Here is a 21,059-nt window from a genome sequence, read left to right as displayed (position 1 = left end):
TTCATATTTCCAAAGCTCCAAGTTTGAAGCTTCCTATCCTATCCTGACTTACTTTGTGCAACTGTCATAAAAAAAAAAAAAGTTGAAGTCTGGACTGTTCGTTCAATAACGTTTCTTGCAAAGCCGGAAAAGCGGGTCAAAACAGCAAGATGTACAGGGTGAACAGTTGGATTTATTGAAGGCAACTCTGGTTTTATCAGCGTCGGTACACACAGAGGCACTTTAACACTTTGATCTTCAAAGGGAGATGAGCTGGAATGAGGGGCAATAAGAAGATAATAATGCCAATCTACATCCATTACTCCATAGATCACAGGGTGACCGTAGTGTGAAAACTAGGTTCACCTTAAAGCAGGAAAGCCCTTTTCCCTGTAACCACATTGCCATCTAGTGGTACTAAATGTTAACTTTTGATCATGCACTCTTGAATCAGTTCAGGCACCTTGTAAGTGTAATCAAACATTTTTTTTTTTTTAGTTGCAGTCAAGCAGGGGGCAATATCAGCAAAAGTCATTGATGCACAGCAGTTTATCTTTACACGTGTTTATCAATACTAATGGGATAAAAGTTAAGTTCAAGAAGAAAGATGAATGAATGAATGAATGAATGAATGAATGAATGAATGAATGAATGAATGAATGAATGAATGAATGAATGAATGAAGAAAGTAAAACATAAATCTGAATTGTATGCCTAGATATTACAAACAGCAGCATGTTGCTAAATAACAGTAGCATATTAAACTGGTTACTGAAATTCAGTTAAGATCCTAAAATATGCAAGACTATGTGTACATACTTATAAAGGCCTTCAAATTGAGGATCCAACCCCCAATATTATAATCCCTGAGGTAAGCAGTACACAAGTAATTAGTTCTGGGTAAATTGATAGACACTTTTAAAGAACAGGTTCAAAAGGTTTGGGAAAAACATTTTCTATCTGATGGATTTTGTAAACAAGTAGGACTTTAAGCTCTTAGGTCTAAAGTTTCAGCCATGCATATCAATAACGAAATCAAGAGGTGGAAAAATGAGCTGCAACCAGTGGGGATTGGAAATTTTCTTACAGCTCGATTAGAATCAGCTTTCTGTTAAAGAAGCCGTTCATATTTCAAATTGTCTAACCCATTACGTCTTGCACTTTGTTGCCCAAAAATGTAAAACGGTATTTGTTACATTCTTATACCTTCAACCTGGCAGGGACTGTCGCCATATCTGCCTCAGCTACAAAATGAAATGAAGCACACTTGTTACAATAAGTGCATTTTCCCTCTTATGTTAGTGACTAAAACATTGTCAGCAACTAAAAATGAATTTTGCCGCAAATGCAAACAGAAGTCATGGAAACAGTTCACACATAATTTTCTCTTTCAAGGTTTTCTCCTGATATTTTAAAGACAAATATATTTTCATGGTTGTGATTTGCTACCAATTTTATGTAGAAAAATAACCAAATTGTGACATCTAGTGGTACAAAGAAAATAATATTCTAATTTGAAAAATCCCTGCAAAAACATGCAGTAGAACATAAAGAGATGCTGTTGGTCCTGTTCTAAGAGATACGGCCACTTAAGTTGATGCCCTAAAATAAATGCTTAAACATTAGTTTAAGTTAAGTTTTATACATTTCATATTTATTTTGGAGTGCCCTAATAATGTTTGTCATGACATTTATTTTCCTACTTGTGTCACGTTTGCTGGAAAACCAAAGTCTGAACTTTCAAGATCGAATTACTTTACCAAAGTATCTGTAAGTTACCTTTACTATTAATTAATTTGCTACCTTATGCAAAGTTTAGAGCAGCTGTCATTAATATGTAATTGGTCTGACGGCATGTTCTGATTTCAGGAACAAAGAAATTCATCTATAAACATCTAAAAACTGAACTGAAATTAAAAATAATGTGATAAGACAGGTTTATATTTGTAAGCAAGTTTAGGACATGCTGATATTTATTCAGTGTATATGTTGAAGTATGGATTTAATGTCTGGTCATATTCAATAAATTAGAACATGTATTATGATTCGACTCATTTGTCAAATTTAAAGTACCTTTATAAATTGCATCTTTCAAGTAGTTCATAAACTATTCACAAGGCATACAGTTCTATATTAAAATAGTTTTTATTGACTTGATGTAATACTCTAATCTTAAATGTTGTTTTCATTGTTACAAGCAGAAAATTATCATAATAAACAGGGATAAACACTTAAAATAGGCGCAAACAGTCTGTGAACTGTGTAAAGTATTTCAATTAGTGAAATCAAAATGATTAAATAAAATAACTTTTCAATATTCTAATTTATTGAGTATGACTCTGTAGCAATAAAAATAATTCATGGCCTGAATTTATTAATTTTCTTATATATAAAATAAGTTTTTAACATCAAAGGAACAAGGATTTTTAATTATTACATTTTTACTGTTGAAAAATTTTTTTTTTACATTATATTCTTTAAAAGTTTTAGGAGTACTGCTATGGATACTGAACTGGCCAAAATGGGGACTGCAGAGAAGTGAACTCTCACTTTAGTGTAAAATGTTGCGTAGAATGTCCACAAGGGGGCAGCAGAGTACAAGAAATGCGTGTATTAGTGCCACCATTTTTTTCATCACAGCGTCAGTTCTGTAAAACACACCAATTGCAACTTTCCAGATATATCTTCTTATAAACTAAAAGTTTACTTAATAATCTCAGAAGCAAGTCTAAATTTCCCAGTATTTTCATTGAAAGAAGTGCTTCCAGTCACACTGTAATGTAAATGGACATTTGGAAAGTAAGATAATGCTTTACAGAAGGTGCAAAAAGGAGCTCAAAAAGGTCTGCAAAGAGGTCACAAATGTCATGTTCTGTTTTTTTGTTGTTGTTGTTGTTTTTAATAAGACAAAGCATTTTGTTTTATCTTCCTGAGAAAAAACAGGATAGGTCATTTATGCAGGCATGGGTCATTAAAATGAAGTGAGGTTGCCATTGTTAACCATGATCTGCAGAGAAAAGGCCATGTATGACCACTGATGCACTGGAATGAGACAGCTGTGAGTAAGGAACACACAACTAGTATTTTTTTTTCCTCCTTCAGGACAGAGATACATGGCAAAGTCACTTTGGGAGAAAAGTCTGGAATTTAAAGCTTTTCAAATACATAGATAATTCCACCAGGTCTTTGTTTTTTTGCAGATAGTCTGAGCCTGACTCTGAACGGAGTGCTATTTTCCATCAGTGCAGACACAGATGCCCCGTTGCTGGGCTGTGTAACTTTGCTCTACAGTTTGTGCACTTGTGCTTGGTCGGGTCAAGGGCAAGTAGTAACGTTGAATGAGGCCTTTACAACATATTTCTTAAAAATGTTACTTAGATGCAGTACCCAGAGAAATCCCTCTATACCACGCTTAGTGAAGCACAAGTCTTCTCAAACCAGCATAATTCCTCTCAATCCCAAATATAAACACACTCACCCGATTTGATTGCATTTTCCAAGAAGGAAAACTTAAATCTACAGGTGTTTCTCTCCAGCGTCCACTGTCCTCCTGGTTCTCTACCCTCATTTATAGTCTTTGCTTCACTAAAATAAAGGCACCCCTCACTAATAAGTGTCACTACTGAGGGAGCGACTGCTGTGGGCCTACAGAAAGGGAAACAAAGAAGCATGCTGGCACAACTATGGCAAAGATCCAGAGAAAAACAGAAAAAATAGCTAATTAGTCTAAAGGCTGATCTGGTGTCATAGCATCAGAGGAGGATAAAGCTGTGTGTGGTATCTGTGACAAAGAGGTTAATGAGAGGAATCTTGACACTCCAATTGAAGGATATAATGCAAGAAAAAAAAACAGATGAAAGCTTTGTTTCAGAACATCTTTACTCTAAACTTTCATATTTCATGCAGGTGGACAGGAATGAGATTTGCAAACAACATAAGAGCCCATCTCAAAAGTTAAGGGGGAGGAAAAATCCTCAGTGGAGCACATGGGGAATAAAACACCGTCACTCCAAGCTTGTTCGAAACCTCTCCACTTCTCTCTTTCACACGCACATAAACAAATAGGCACAAACACATACACCTCGAAACAAAGGTGCCATTTTGCTCAGGAAGGGTCAGCAGTTCTCTTCATCAGACAGGGGCTTGTTCTTGGTCCGAGGCTGCTGCCCAATCTCAGGCCACCCTCCCCTGGCTCCACCAACCCCCCCCATCCCCCCACCTAACTAAGCCCCCACCACCACCACCACCGCCACCACCCCTGAGACAAGCTCCCCATTGTTCCTGCACGACTAATAAATGACAGTTCTCCTGTTTAGACAAACTTTAGAGCCGATTCTAAACACACTTGAGCGGAGCTTAAATAGTGCTCCACAGGCAAAGGTATACAAGAGGCATTTCAAATGGGAGGTTTAAAACCTCCCATTCAACGCCAACGCAAGAAAGATTTATACTGCGATGCACGTTTCTGCCCATTCATAACATGATGTAATCATTTATTTTTGCGATGGAAAAAAAACAAGCATATGTTGCTCAGTGAAGGTTTCAAAATACTCATTCAAAGCTCAGGTGCTGTATTTGCACCATTGATCTCAATCAAAGTCAGGAAACCAGACATAAATAGAAATCACTACTCACCCTAAGCTCATAAACACACCATTAACACAAACGACCACAGCAACTCTATCTGTTTGCCTAAAGCACTATGCAAGGGGGGCTATTTTACTCTCCTTGAGCACGTATCAGCATGCCCAGAAGGTGTGCTAAGGCACATGTGCCTCACTTGGGCCACTTGAATTTACCAAGTTTGCTACAAAGTTTCATTTTCAAATACATTGACCATGGGATTACAAACACTTAAGGTTCAGTTAAATTCATTGATCTATCAAGCATCGTTTTCAGCTAAGTGAAATGTTTGAAATCAGGAATGGAGCCTCATAAGACAACTGCAAAATCCATCCACTCTATTGAAATACGAGACAACACATCCAACAGCAGAAGCACAAGTAATGAGAAATTTCCGCTAAACTGGTTAGCAAAATAAAACCAGGGCTGCTACGTCCAACTCTGGTGTGCATGTTTTTCTGCTGCGGTTCGCCACAAGTATATCATATGACAGTGCAGCCGGCACACACACACACAGAGTAAAGGGAAAGTGAATTTCTGAGTTATAATTCGTGACTATAGAATCAAACGTAAAGATAAATCTATGAATGTGCATATTTTTCCAATAGATGGTGTCCATTTTTGGGTGAGATGAGCCTTACATGTACAGATGCTGTGCGAGTAGGGGTCACACCAACAGACACGCTCCCGCTCTGCTGGTTAAATGACAAAAGGAGGAGGAGGAAGAGGAGACCGGAGTTGTGAGAAGAAGCGTAAAAAAAAAAAAATCCTATGTTTAGTCAAGGCTTGCTCACTGACACACAAGTCTGTCTTTGTCTGCCTCCCAGGGTGCCAGATAAAGGAATTCTTGTGTGTCGGGGGGCTCTGACCGAGTTTATTTGACACTTCAGTCCCCTTTGAGCAACGAGTGTCCCTCCGTCAATGCCGGCCATGAGAGTCACTTGGCATTAGACAGAGGGTCCCTCTTCAGCAGAGAAAGGGGGTCTTGTTTGGAGAAGATTTTTAATAAAAAGGCAGGGTGATAACTTCCTTTAGTCTCTACGCATGCATACAGTAGAACTATTTTTTTCAGCTTTAAACAAAGGGAGTATTTTTTTGTTTGTTTTGTACTGCAGATGAGGTGCATGAGAAGATAAAGCACACCTGCATTGTCAGGTAGAGGGAGCCATTGTTAATGAAAGGCACTTGACAACACAGGAGGATCCTGACACAACCAGGTTACTGTCACCTGAGTGAAGTCACTGTAGACCAGGCGAAGGCTTGTAATGACCCACACTATGCATACATATTTTGGTTCTAGGTAATCTTTAACAACCTATAACAGGTCAGAGCTTGGATGTTAAACAGGTGCATGGCTACTCTATATAAATGTCTGAATTTTAAACAATGGGTTTGCAGTGACACTGAACGTGCCAACCTGTTATATAACATAATTAGAGGAAGTGTGATTAGATACCCACACCCAATATTTCAAACAGAGCAGCCTCTATGCGTTATTCCCGGAACACGTACAGATCATTTTTACATACACTATAAAATGACATTTTGGAAGCTGTCAAATTATAGCAATGTAAATTATTTTATATTCAACCAGACATATAAGTTTGTAAATGGGATATTGAAAATTGCATACATTCTAACAAATTTGCCTGGTCTGCAAAAACCAACATATTTTAATTAGAATTTTAGAAAATTGTTGGGTAAGTTACACTTTAGCCATTTCCATATGTCATATGCAGTGTCCAGCAGACTGCAGTAAAGCTTATTTGATTGAATTATTTAATGAATGGATGAAAACATTAGCTTACAAGAATACCTTCTGTGTTGAAGCAATAATTTAGGTTTGCATGCTGCTTTAGCTGCTTTAGCTGCGTTAGCTGCGTTAGCTATTTTAGGGACACAGCTAAAGCTATAGCAAAACTTACTAGCAAGGCAGTCTTTGGCAACAAAGCAATACCTCTTTAGCTGTGGTTGTCACATAAATTTTTTTAAATATCATATTGTTACATTTGAAATATTATTTTTTTTGTTGTTGTTTGTTGATGTTTTTTATCCAGAAGTTGTTGCATAGTGTAGAGGTAGAATAGTCACCTCTTTTCAGAGGCTACAGTCCTCAACAAGGCCATTTTGGGTTCAATACCCAACCTTGAGACATCTGTAGTGTCAATATTAAAGTTTATGTCCAGTTGCACCTAGTTTAGTGAAAATGTTGATGCTAAAGTCAAGGCACCAGCAAATATCAGTGGTTGACAAGGGAAATGTTTTCACATGACATTTGAATTATTTCAACATTTTGTGCCTTAAATATATATATTTTTTATCCTGGTAAGTAAAACCAATGACCAAAATGATCCTAAAATTAATAATTGGTTGGATTTTTCATGATTTATGTGTCTTTTTGCTGTTGGACTTGCATTGTTTCCACTGAAACTGATTAAAATTCACCCAGATAAAATGTATGCAATTCAATGCCAGTTGTATTGATTAAAAAAGCTTGTTTTAACAATATTATTATTATTATTATTATTAATTATTATTATGTCAATATTTTAAACTGCCACTCAGCAGAATCAACTATTAAGAGTCACATAATAGAATTTAACTTTACGGTGCAATTTGGTACAAGAAATTGGCCAAAAGGGTGTGTTAGGGAGATAACGGTGGGACCTTTGACCAAAACAGACACTCTGGAAATAACAGATTATTCCAAATGTGCATCTAATGGAGAAGCTAAACAATTATTCACCAAATAAGCTTCAGAAAAAAGCTTCAGAAAAAAAATCAGCAATTTCATATTAACATTTTACGACCAAAAAGCAAGAAGTTGACTTTTCCCCACATACCTGTCTGTTCAGGAGAATCATATTGGTCATATTAGTCGCTGGACATCCTCTAAGGACAGCTTTCATATTCCAGGATATTTCTCCATATATCTTTCCTTTTTATGCGTCCAAATCCACAAGTCTGCATACGTTACAGATATCCAAAACTGTAAGGTGGCCATAAATCTCTTCTTATTGACCACTCTGGACCATGCGTGTCTCCCAAGAGAAAAGAGTGTCCGTGAGCCGACTTGTCCAACACCGGGAGCAAGACAGGAATAGATCCAACTCATCCCGGGAAGAGTAAACCCTCTATTCCGTTCAAAACGATCCATAGTTGTACTTTGTTTTAATCCATCAGCTGATGCGAACAGATGAAGACAGAAATTGTAACTTTCCCCACACGTGTCAGCGCTGAAACATAACTTGGCTGTAAACCTTCAAATCCGGCATATAAATCCTCATCCAAATTGGATCAAACTGGTCCAGATTACTTCCGTTCAGGATTTAAAGATGTTGGATCCTCTTATTGTTCAGGTCAGTGATGTTCTCCTCTGCTGCTCCGCTGTTATGATACTCCCCCGTGAAGAGCCGCAGCCTCAATGAGCCATAGTTTGAACAGAGCAGCGCGACACATGCTTCTGACAGGTGACGTAAGCGCGAAAGGCATTATGGTAAATGAAGTTGAGAAAGCGATCTGCAGCACGAAAGACCAACATCAAAGTAAAACACTTCTGAAGGTAGGAGGACAAAAAATATTATATTTAAAATGCATATGTTGCACTGATTAAAATTGTGTTCATATAAAAAACGCCAAATGTATTGAAAAAAAAAAGAAAAACAAAAACAGTTTTGAAGATGGAAGTGACTTAAAAAATTAAAAATGTACATAAAATAAACTCTTTTTTTTTTGCTAAATATTTACTAGCACTAAAATTAAAGTCTGTGCTACTTTCTGGTAACAAAAACTGTTTTTTTAGGTCAGAAATTAAAACTATTATATTCTCAATATAATCACTTATCATCTGTTGGACTGACTCCAGGTTGCGTGTGAGCAGTGTGTGTGAGTAATAATGATCATCTGTCGCTGCGCAGAGATACAGAGATGCCTTGAGTCACCTTCCCATGAATGAATCTCTTGTCTCTCTTACCTCACTTTCATGTCTTAACCACCTCCAGGCTTGCTTGTATATCTGGGATCATTGCTTGCTTTAAACATGGAGAAGAGAGAAAACAAAAAGGACGACTGGATTTTAAGGAGTGGAGCGCAGAGTGAAAGAATAGCTATAACCTGTTAAGTGATTGCCTGTAATACCTGCTTAAGGTAGTGCAACAGAGCTTATTTTCTACTTTCTGTGCTCTGCAATAATAATCTAAAGGTAATGTCACCAGAGTTACAATGCACCTCATTTCACACGCTCATACTTTCTATCTGTGCAGCAGCAGGTGAAGCTCCACTCCAGCTTTTCCTAAGCTCCTTTGGCTTTGCTCCAGCAGAGTCCAGGAGTACCTGAATTGCACGCGATTCTGTCAATTGCAGGTACTTGATGGCTTTCTTGTGTGCAGGGTTGAAAAGTTGCTGAGGTTTGCGCCCACGGCATTGCGTGACTAGAGCTGGAGATGAAAACACAAAGACATTGTTTTCAGTGATCAAACCCCCTTTATAGTAACTCAACAGCATTCCTGCCTCACATTCCTGAGCCACCGCTGCTGTGTGAAGGGTTTTCTTTTCCTTTAGAGAAAAAGGAAAAAGCAAAAGAGGGTTATGCATTTTTGTCTGGTTCACTGTGTTGACCTCGCTTCTCTCACACAGTTTCTCACTTTGTTCATTATTGATGAGTTGAGACTGAATTAAGGATTAGCAGAGGCAGATATCTTATAAGGGTAATTAACTGGTAGCAGTCTTAAAACCAAAACTATGTGGTGAACGCAAATAACATAGCCGGAAGCCCCCCTTGTTTTAACGCTCAGTTTTAGAAAACAGCAAGATTAAATGTTGTTCACATAATGCACGTGTCTGTAATCGTACCATGCGTGGATGCAAGAGTCTGCAAATGTGTGTGTGCCCAGTTGTAGGCATGTAGTAATCAGCACTCAAATGTTTTCCAGATTGGTGTGACAGGGCTAATCATCTCCAGAGAACAAAAAAATCATTCCGAAGTTTCCACCCATCTCCTCAGACAGATGGGGGTGGAATGCATGTGAAAATCCAGGGAAAATTAGATATAAATAATGTAGGGAGCATCTGGCTCATTTTAAGAACCCTTAACATGTATTTAGTCTTTAGTTAGTCTTTTTTTCTCAGAGATGCGAGCGCAAAAATTGACAGCCCATGGGAATCTGCTGTAGTCTGATGAAATATTTAGAAGCCACAGCCTCTATGACCGCCATACAAAACACAGAGGACAATCAAGTCACTCATATCTCCAGCGTGAGCTCTGAGAGTGATTAAGACTGAAGCACATTCATTACTAGCCCAGCTCAGACAGAGAGGGGCTTCAGAGCTGAGCTCTTGTGTTGGACTGTTTGGATGTCCTATCCCCTTGTATCTCTTTGACTACCTCCAACACAAGGCTCCATTCAACCAGAGTGGGAACAAATGTTTCCTTATGTGGCTCTGAGTGGCCAAGCTTCAGCAACAGGATAGACAACAAGGGTCTATGAGACCAGAAGGCACCAAAGGATGCATAAATGCGTTCTCTACAAGGACTTCCAGAGCATCTTTTAACATGAGACGAGTGGTATTTGGTACTGGAACAAGACAGATTTAAAGATAAGACCACAAAAAAATGTATTATTATCTCCACATATTATATATATATAACTTTTTTTGTACAATCATATGTCTCTTTTGATTAGCTTAAAAGAGCACTGATTTAGGAAATCGAATAGAAAAGCTAAGGCTACACTATATGTTGGCACCTGATGCAATTTTACGTTCAGCTGACTTGCAGAGCTCTGTCTGTTTTCTTGACCACAGTTTAGAAACATTTTAAATGAAGCTGAGCATGGGTCACAACACGGTTTCAGGGTGGCCAGGGTAAGTTTTTGAACATGAGAATGGGTCAGCATAAATCCTAAGCATTGCAAGAAATGTCCTGTGTACACATTTTCTTCATAAGCGCACAGGATAAAGAGCTAATCCCTCTGTACTATGACACTGATCAGGCTGGATTCCTTCCAGCAACTCACAGAGTCAGATCTAAAGAAGAGACAACCTTTGAAAGCAAGCTGTAATTAATGACTGAATCAGCCTCCAGCCACTTTTAGATCCATATCAGCTAAAAAGATTCTGTACACTGAAATCTTTTGTTCAGAATAATTGCTCAGCATATATTTCATGTCACCAACAACATTTACATTGAAAACCCCAGTAACATTTTAAAGATGGCACAGCACCCAAATACGTATTTTAAAGAATTTTAAATGTATTTATTTAGCACTGACACTGAAATTTGTTGTTGTTAGATCTATCTGTCGCCTTTGATACAGTATGTTGTTGCTAAAAGTGTGTTGACATTGTAAGCCCTGCTTTAAACCAGTTTAAATTCTACCTGACAAATAGGTTTTCTTTTAAAAAATCATGGTAAAGTTTGCTGATTTATAAATGCAATGATCACACAACATGAATATTTAAATCACTGCTCAAGACACATCTTTATACCTTTATATTTGATTCAACCAGAGCATAAAATCTACAAGATATTGTATTTTTGGTGTGTTTTGGTTTTTTTTTTTCTACATATGTATTTATTGTAGGTTTCAATGATTTAATTACTGCAAATCTTTGTCTTTATTTTATGATATGACTGGTTTCAAGGGAAGCCACATGTTCCTTACCAGACTACTAAACTACAACCTTTACACTGAATGCACGAGACTGTTCTTTTCATCTCCTCAGTAAGAAACACAACTGAATGTTTGTGATTTAAACAAAGCTAACCTCCTTCATTATACTAACAAATACCTAATTATTTGCACCAGATGTACTACATCAGTCTTAACCTTTTATGAAAATAAATAAAATTGAGGTGTGTCATAATTTATCCCTCTCCACTGAAAGCATTGCTATGCTATTTTGCAGAAATTGTTAAAAAAAAAGGAAAGTCTCTTGATTACTGTACACATACAAACCTCACTATTCTCTTTGAAAACTGCAAAGGAGGTCTGACCATAAAACCTTTCACCAAAAGACATTTAGCTTTTCCATGTGAGATATTATAAATTAAATTTCTAACCCTTACCCTTTCTGCCAAATGTTTGCTGAACATATGAGTGATAGAGGTTCACCTAATCCTAGTTGGGCTGATAATGCATATTTGAGCCTGTGTGTATAATTTCTATTCTAATAAAAAAACCTAATAAGATTAACCATTGAAACATTAAAATAAAGAAATACTGTATATTCATGCACAAAATGAGAGCATGTAAACTTTGGACCTGCACAGTACTGGAGTCCAATCCAGAGAGGATGTTTGAGTTCAACCAACCTTCTGATGTTCAGTCAGAATTATTTTATGTGTAAAATATTAAAAGGGAAAGATCTTGATTAAGATAATATGATAATTTTCTGACTCACCCTGTGTGCGTGTGGGGACGGGAGGGCGGGGGGGCGTTGCTGATGATGGTGTCAAGCATTCTGCCGGGAGCTGGGAGTGTGGCAGGGCATTTGCGTGACTAGGAGGAATACACCTGTCTCTGTGCTCAGGTATGGAGGGGGAGTCGGCACGCAGGGGCCTGCCAGCTGAACAATGCTCTCTATTGTACCTGTGCTCTGACTGAAGACACTCACTAGGGAGAAAGCTCAGATCTAAGTGTGTGTGTGTGCGCAGCTTTCTCGCGCTATCTCAGCTCACACAATCACACGACTTAAACAGCCAAATTATTTATAGTACACATATCGTTCCGACCGCAGGCGCGCTGGGTTAAAGCCAAATAACGCCGCCTTTTACACGCTAGCTGCCAATCGCCATTGACGCAAATGTAAACTGCACTCCCAATATATTAATCCAAGTTGAAAATAAGCATCCTCTTTATTAGGACTTTAAAGATGATGTGTAAGACTTATATAACTTTTAAACAAGCACACAACTGTTAATAGCAATGTGTTATCTCATCTACAACAACCAATGGTATTCCAGGCTCTTTATTTAGAGTTCAGATAAGGAAAGCTTAAGATGAAGAGTCACGATTCTACAGATCAGAGATAAAAAGCCAAAGAAAGAACCACAGTGAGAGTAAAAGTGCCTATTGGTAATTTACCCGTATGGTCTGAATGCTGACGTTTATTCAGTTTGAAGGTCAGCATATGATACAAAAGAAACAGTAAACCCAAATGGAAAGTTTGGAATAAAAGTTACATTTCACATTTATAGCTTTTGACTAATATAACTTCAAGATGTTTGGTTTTTATATCTCCGTGTTATTAAGTCACATTTCCTTTTTATTCCTCTTCTATGCATCTGAAAGCTCCAGGAATTCAGTCATCTATTTCTGTTTAATTCAACGTCATGTGTGCGTGTCTCTGATACTTTACGCGAGTGTGTGTTTGCGTGGGCTCTCTGACTAATGCAATACAGTCTTCATAAAGGTAGTATTGTTAAGTTGCGTGCGAAGCTCACAGGTCCCCGCCCACCCCTGTAAACCACGGCCTTTTTTTCCTCTCCTTTTTCTGCCTTCTACACCTTCCCCTTTCTTTTTGTTACAGGTAAACATTTGATGTCCGCACGCAACCCCCAGAGAGTCTCCTCCCCTTGTTCTCTCCTCTGCTCCTCAGCTTCTCCTCCATTATTACTCACACTCTCTCACACACGCACACACACATTCTCAGCACCCATGTACGCTCATCTCACACTTTCTTTCTTACCCATACCCACACCGACAAGCAATCCTTCCCTCCCCTTTCTTCTGACATTCCTTTCCTCACTGACTCAGCACCTGTTTCCTATGGAGGTTATGAAGTTTATTTGAGTGGTGGCTTTATGTGCTCTCTGACTGGTAAAAGGACTCTGGGTTTTGCTTAAATTTAAAACTTTTCTACAAGTTCACTTTAATGTTTTGAGTTTTCATTAAGTTCTGCTATTCTACGTTTAACTTATAACGTTGGTAAGATGATGGTCTGAATTGTGCAATATATTCGTTTTTTCCCTAGGTTGAAAAAAGCTAGTAAATAAATGAATTATTACAAGGCTTTAAACTTCTTTTTATGTTTTATTCATTTGATTTTCATGCATGTTTATAATTCTCATGAACATCATTTTGTCTGTTTCATGACGACATGACATGCCAGCCCGGTAGTCATTGCTATACAAATTAAAAGGAAATTCTAATAATAATCTTCTACAAAGGCATATAATATACATAGTATGAGAACTTGGTGCTTCCCTTTATGGTTAGCTCGTTCCTTTACTCTTTATGCTGTAAATAAAAATATACTTTTTGTCAACTTTTCCGTGCAGTTGTGGTGAAACTAGTTGGTTCCAGTGAACCAATCACCAGTCTGCTTGTTTGGCAGGTCAGTGGGATGATGTGGCAGTGTTGTAGTTCTCTGTGGGATTTATTATTTGAAACGTTCAAGTAATATCTGCCTGTTCAAGTCTGTCTTGCTGCCATTCATGACAGATCTCCATGCAGTTTTCATAACCCAAGAATCCAAAAATGTATGTAGTGATCTAAAAAGTAGTAAAGATTTTTAATTTAATGTATTTATTTATTCTTTTATGCAGCTGTATAGAAGACAAGTTAACCTAACTGAAAGACAAATATAAAGTAAATAAAAAAAAACTGATATGAGAGTAAATGGTCATATTTTTGAGTACATAAGTCGGATTCTTTGCAGAATTTGGTTTCTAGCTATGGTACATTTTATCCGGTTATATCAGAATTTTCATATGTAGGGCAAAACAAAGTGAAAAACTGACGTTTATTCTTTTATAGAGGTTGAACTCTTTCTGTACCGACTGCCAAAGATTTATCTAAGATCTGATCAACAAACAGAAATGTATCAATAAAAATTTCTATTTGGCGTGGATTTACTTTGAAAAGTTATGAATGTTCAACAAGCATCAAGAACGTCCAATTCATTCAGAGTTCTCAAAGGGCAGGAGCTGTTCTTGAAAGTACGCTGAGGAATATACATATTTTTTTTTATTTTTATTAACACGGTAACCACTTTATTATCTGAAATGTTCCAATTTGTTACACTTGGTTTTGTGTTTGTGAGGGAGGTGTGCGAAAAAGCAACAATGACACAATTTTTACCAACACAGCAACAATTATAAAGCTTAGTTCGATACATCCCAATGCATTTTACTTGGTCAACCTGCTGTTTACTTAAGCAACCAAACGAACAAAGAAAAATTAAAAAGAGAGGATTTGAACATGAAGTAGTTTGCACATTTGCTTCACATCTTGAAGGGTTCCAGTTTAATATTTGCTGGGGGATTTTTGTAATGAGTTTTAATATTTTCCTACTTCCTTCAGTCCAGATACATGCATGTTAGTGTAAATGGAATCTTTGAATTACCAAACTGTGTATTCGTGCATAGTTATCTCTCTCTGCAGACGACTGCTGATGCTCTACAATGCCCTAGAGGGGACAAAAATAATGGATGTTAGAAAATGTTGGTTTCTTTAACCGTTTTTACTATATTATGTATTTTAACAGAGATGGACTTTGTCGGTAAGTTTTAACTTTTAGGAACTTTACTTTGATGTATTGTGCCAGCTCAATGTACAGGTTTAAGCAAAAATAAAATAGTGCGTGTGGGTATCATTGATGTGTGTGAGAGTGATTGCTATCTAACAGATGTTGAACTCTTGCAGAAGGTAATAAAACAAGCCCAAATCTGGAGTATGAGAGCCAGCTTTGTTACCTGTGCCAACCTTTGTCACGCACTTCCTTAAAGCTGCTCTCCAACACAAACTGTTTTGCTTGAGGAGAGGTCTGACACGTTCTAACACACCGCAAGCAGCCCATCGTGCCTATGCCAGTTTTGCAAATCCGACTTTTGCTAACTTTTTGTGAGATATATGCAAAATAAATTGTATAATTGTTATTTGAGAAAGCACACAAACAGAATCCACACTGCGCAGACAAAATACATTATTTTAATCCCTGCATTGTTGTCTCCTTCGCCGCCCGGCTTCGGTCTCTGGTTATCAGAGGCCGTTTTGCTCTATCTAACTGGCCCAATTAGCGGTTGTGCTGAGGTGAAGTGTATTATGCAAATACAAACAGTTACTGTACCAGTGCGAGCAGCCCCCACGGATAGCCTACAACAAGGCTATGTTAAATGAATATTAGATTTGTTGTGCCTACAACAAGTTACCTATTGTTATACTGGCCTCTCTGTTGCTCTGGAAAAGCCATTCAAACAAGATAATCTGTCTGCGTCTCGTCAATGCAGCGTACTGTTCAGCTTTGCTTGGACAAAACATTGAGACAAAGGGGCTATTTGATTGGGAGTATGAAGCAACCAACCTGAAAGAAAGAATGGATACTTCTTTACTGTTTGTTGGCTCGCAGAATCTGAACTGGGAGAAAGACAGCGAAATGCTCCGACCAAACAGACTTTTACAACTCCCTTGGCTCTGCTGTAACTTCAACCTTTGCGATTTGTCTGTCTATCGTGTGACGCTCAGTTCATTGCTGCTCCTCTGGGAACAATCGTCTTTGTCCATGGAGCCCCTGATAGAAGGTGTGACAGCTGGGTCAGAGCTGTGAAAGAGCCGATTGTCCTTCCTCACACCCCAAGGTGTGCCTGGAGACTGACTGGCAACATGGCAACGTTATGGTGAAGCAAGTTTTCTCTGAAAATTTGCAAACAAAGCTGGTGAAGGAGCCATTGTGTCTTTTCGTAAGGCAAATCGGCTAGACAAGAAAATATTTAAATAAGCATCCAGAATACGCAATACAAATTTTCAGTAATGCAGCTGGAGGATTCAACAGCTTGTTTGAGTTTTAGTGCATTGCGTGTCGAGTCAGCCGTATGGGGAACTCGCTTTATACTCAGAAGTCAGATTTTCCAAATTCCCACTCGAAAATAGAACAAACAATTCATTTGAAGTGGGAATTTCCACTAGGGATGTCAGTTTGGTGAGCAGAACTAAGTTCAGAATTATAAAATGAGTGCCTTAAACATTATCAAACTTGCATATAATTTACTAGCACTTCAGTACAGTGAAATCTCCAATTGAGAACAGTTTCCTTTAATGTTTGAATGGATGCAATGAAAAAACAAAACAATCCTATGCTAACATGTACCGATAGCAGATAGCTCTACAACATATAGACCTCACTATGTACTGACACCCGTTCGCAACTTTATGTTCTGTGCCATGACAGTCATGTCAGATTATGAATCTGTGATTTAAGCTCCACCTTCTTTAACAACTGTTGATTTACAGTCAGTCATCTGTGACTTAAATACATATTATTTGTAAGCAGGCAGTTGTTTAGAGTTATTTTGTGTATATTCTGACATAGTAATCTGTGATATTTCACAAGACTCAAATGGTCCAAATGAGGATTAAAAACCACGACTGAACAAAAAAGCCTGTAATAAATCTTTTGAAAATCTTCGGGACAATGAAATCATTTTTCACATGAGATTTGAAACATTGCATTTTTATGATTTCATCAAAAATCTTAACCAAGAACAGAAACATGCTGATATGCAAGGGTTTAACTGTTTTTTTTTTTTTTGATTGTTTGTTTGTTTGGTTGGTTTTTTTTTATATAAAATTGTTTCAAAGTACAACAGCACAAAATGACAATGCTTAGTTACAAATCTGGGGTATAAATTGGCTAACCGACTGTTTGATTAAAACAAAAATCTTCATTATCCTTTAGAAAAAAATTTTTTTTCAAAGTTTTAATATATTTCTATGACTGTTTATTTTCTTTCCTGTTATGTAATATTGTTGTTTTCATTTTTTTTTCTACATTTACCCAAAGAAAAATGTTATCCTGATGAATGTTGAAGGACATACTGGCTGTGTCCCATTTATTTTCTCTGGTCATGTCTGGCAGCTGTTTGCTTGCTGCACCTCTACCAGCCTTGTCATTCAATGACAAGGTTAAGCAGGAATGCACAGGCTTCTACTTGGCACGCGATAGCAAGCGTCCTTTCTCTCTCTTAAAGAGAGAGACAGAGATAAAGAGAGACAAAGCAGCCATGACAAAGCATAAGTTGACAAACAGGAAAAATATGTAAAACTTATTTTTTCCATAATGCTACAAGAGCATTCGTGTAAACGTAGAGGCATTCAAAGTTTCAAATTATTGTGCATGTTTAAAATAGCAAACAACTCAGTTACATTTAGGTACAAAAAAGGATTACTGTCATACTGAGTGGAAAAATTATTCTCAAAACTGAATTCCATGACAAACCCCCCGCCCAGCAAGCTATGAACTAAATATGGGTGTTTGTGATTTTTGCATATCTCATTCTAATTTATGCACATTTGTTATAATATCCCTTTTGATGTAATTGCTAGTGTTTGCTATTACTGACAGATTCACCACCATTTGTGTTGAACTCTGCACTATCAGGGAATGTTCTTGTGTAATATACCCTCCAAAAAAAAAAAAACTTCAAAGCAATAATAAACAGTTTCCCTGACTGACAAATCCAGTATAATTAGCCATAACTCTACTGCTGTCATTATTGCTTTTCATGGTACCTGGTAACACAAAGAAGCCTTGATTTAAAACATTTTGTTCCTATTTGGTCCACTGACCGCCTTCTTTTGATCCTGTTCATGCCATGCCACAAATGCTAGCCGTATGGAGTCACTTTGGCCGGCTCTTTTGAAGTGTGAGATGGGCATGCCGAAGTCTAACATCCCCTCTGACGCTAACTCTCCCCCAGCTATAAGTGTAGCGTGACAGCCGAGGCAAGTTAATGTGTTTCCCCTGCAGACAAATGTGGTGAAATATGACAGATTGACTGATGTCCTCCAGCAGGGTACAAAAAGTTCTCTTCAAACAAGCCGAGGATTTACATTTGCAAGTCTTTAAGAAAACAATTACATTACAAGCTGGAATTAGCATGATGTACAATGTATCACACCTACTGTGCACATAGCAGGTAAGGTTATTTGTGATTAATTTTCACCTTGTTAGTTACCAAGCAAGTCGCAATGTGATTAGCTTTGTAAGTACACATCAATCATCATTGTATTTTTCAAATTAACATTAGGAACAGTAGGACATTTTACTTTTTCCTTCAAAGGCTTTTATTGATGAAATCAATCAAATTCGAATCTAATCTTTCTAGATGACGCAAATAGGACCAAAATTGCAGACAGGAGTTTGGCATGGAGAGAGTTGAAGAGAGTTTATTAAACCAAAATAGAAGACTTAAAAATCAGAAGCAGGAGTAAGAGGGCAGTAACAAGGTTACCATGGAGGATAAAGGAGATGATGAGTAGTAACAGCAGGAGCCAGTGAAGAAACATGAAGGGAGCTTAAAATACTGGGGAAGAGGCAACGACATGACAATGGAACCAGAAGAGCTAATCAGAGAAGAGATGAGATGACAGAAAACAGCTGGGAAGAGGAGAGAGCTGGCAGGCAGAGAGAAGGAGAAGAAAGAAGAATGAAAAGGGGAAAACAATCCTGAACCATATATCATCATTAAGTAGAAATCTACTGTTAAAACGTATCTAAAGAAACAAATCTAGAGCACAAATTGAGAACACTGACATTGGCACAAGAGATAAGCTAAAATTGTAAGATACAAAGAAATAAACAACAAAGAAATCATCAAAACAGAAACATAAATGAAACCACAAGGCCAAACATACAGACCATAGCACAACGGCTGACTCAAGAACAGCAGTATTTCTCTGCCGCTCATGGCAGCAACATCAGAATAAAATATTTTGAATGCTTTTACTATATCTTTAAAAGCAGACCTACGATGCAAGTTTCATGTTTTACAATTCTTTTGTACCTCCATTTTGATTTCTTCTCCTTCAGTAATTTGATGCTTTTTGGTGTCTGGAAAACAAGCCACTTCAAAAACCTCCTGATAATAACGTCATAATCTGCGAGCGCTGCCTCTCACGTAGAAACCTCATCCAAATCCAGCCTGGCTACAATTATAAAGGTTCGCATGAGCTTATTTTTTACATTTTTGGATGCTGCACAGCCATTATTTGTAGCATTTCAATAACCAATACATCAATACAATCCTCAAATCCAGGTCTTTCACAATTTATATGTTATTAATCCATAACAACTAAATAAAATGCTAAAAACCGCAAAGATAATCCCCAAAACGTAATTTGGTTCATAATTTTTTTCCAATATTTTGCAAATATAACAATTTCCTAATCTTATTTACCAAATTTGTCAATACAAAAAGCTGCACAGAGGCCTTCTGAACCATACAACTTGTATTTTGATTTTTTGCAGAAGTTAGTTTTTCACATACTGCCAAGTTTATAACATCTATCCAAAGCCAGAATAGAAATGTGCATGTCATAGACTTTGTATATTGTGGCGGACATTTTACGACAATGCATGCTATTTGTGTCCTGTTCGTACCGTTACTGTTTCTCAATAAAGATCTATAAAATAAAAAAAAATAAAAAAAACGTGTACAGCACACGTGGCTTCGTTGGCACAATGTGTATGGTACAGCATTTTGTACTCGTAAATAAAGTCAGACGGGAAATGAAGTCCTGTGAAAATATCTCACGATATCATATGCTGTCGACGTGAGGATAGCGAATGGATATGCCTCGTGTGTCTGGTTCCTCCGTTTACTATAAATCTGTGAAGTCATAATGCCGCCATATAGCGCTTCTGGGACATGAGGATTGTCGGAAAATTAAGTAAAATTCTTACGGTTTTATATGCAAAAAAAAAAATAAAAAAATGGTTCTACCTTACGTGGTTTGAATTCTACCAGCATTTGAAAAATATTTACATGCAACTCAGATCGCCGGCGATCCGGCCGTCCGTAAAAGTGAGGGGCCCAATTCAGCCCAGCTCCTCATCTGACAATCCAAGAAGAGATCAGAAGTATGTTTGGTCAGCTGGTTTTACCACTGTATGTATACAATGACTGCTGGAAAAGACAAGTGTTTTGTTGTTGACTTACCATCCAGAAACCACTGAATGCATTCTTTATGGTTGCCCAGAAGGGTTGAATTCTCATGCTTCTGGGTCTGACTCAGGGCCAAGATGTACTGTTTTAAAATTGGGCAGCCATTCTTGCTTGTAAAATGCAAGTGTAGATACTGAGTTGGGGGGCGTGACCAACAGCACCTTATTTGCATAAAAGTGACAGAACCCTATATTAGCTCACTAATATAGGGATCAATAATAACCAGAACTGAGCAAGTGAAATCTCAATATATGAGAATAAGTCTTTGGAAAAATGCAATTAACATTTTTCGTAGAGACCATAGACCTATCCTAAGTTATTTAAGAGGAAGCATATCAAGCATCCTTTAAATGAAGGTGTGAAATATTTTGTTCTATCTACTTTTTACACCACCAAACAAACATGAAAGAATAGAAACACACTGAAACCTTGTGCTGCTGTGTTTTGTACAAGCATGCTAGAGGAGTGTTGGTATATACAAAAACCAAGCACATCTCCACTTATACGTTAAACC

General features: G+C 37.5%; 1 protein-coding gene across 4 annotated transcripts in view; it reads right to left on the bottom strand.

Moving 5' to 3' along the window:
• The window catches only part of LOC145552560 (uncharacterized), a 66,879-nt gene extending 46,216 nt beyond the window's left edge, over positions 1–20,663 (bottom strand). Inside the window, exons 1-3 of one of the 4 annotated variants that reach the window (XR_014088649.1) lie at positions 20,540–20,663; positions 8,850–9,038; positions 8,576–8,633 (exon numbers count right to left, since the gene is read on the bottom strand). Coding sequence is in view for 1 of the 4 variants with exons in the window: in XM_081610047.1 (XP_081466173.1) it covers positions 7,446–7,511 (66 nt within the window). In the remaining 3 variants the exon portion in view is untranslated. Of the gene's footprint in view, positions 1–7,445; positions 8,384–8,575; positions 8,634–8,849; positions 9,039–20,539 lie in introns of those variants that run through there. The other 3 variants (XR_014088648.1, XM_081610048.1, XM_081610047.1) reach the window with 3 other exon arrangements.
• Positions 20,664–21,059: the final 396 nt, after the last annotated feature.

This window comes from Poecilia reticulata, chromosome 8 (assembly GCF_904066995.2).
Source record: "Poecilia reticulata chromosome 8, P_reticulata-male-v2, whole genome shotgun sequence".
NCBI classification, from domain to species: Eukaryota; Metazoa; Chordata; class Actinopteri; order Cyprinodontiformes; family Poeciliidae; genus Poecilia; species Poecilia reticulata.
This window is presented reverse-complemented; position numbering and strand designations above follow the sequence as displayed.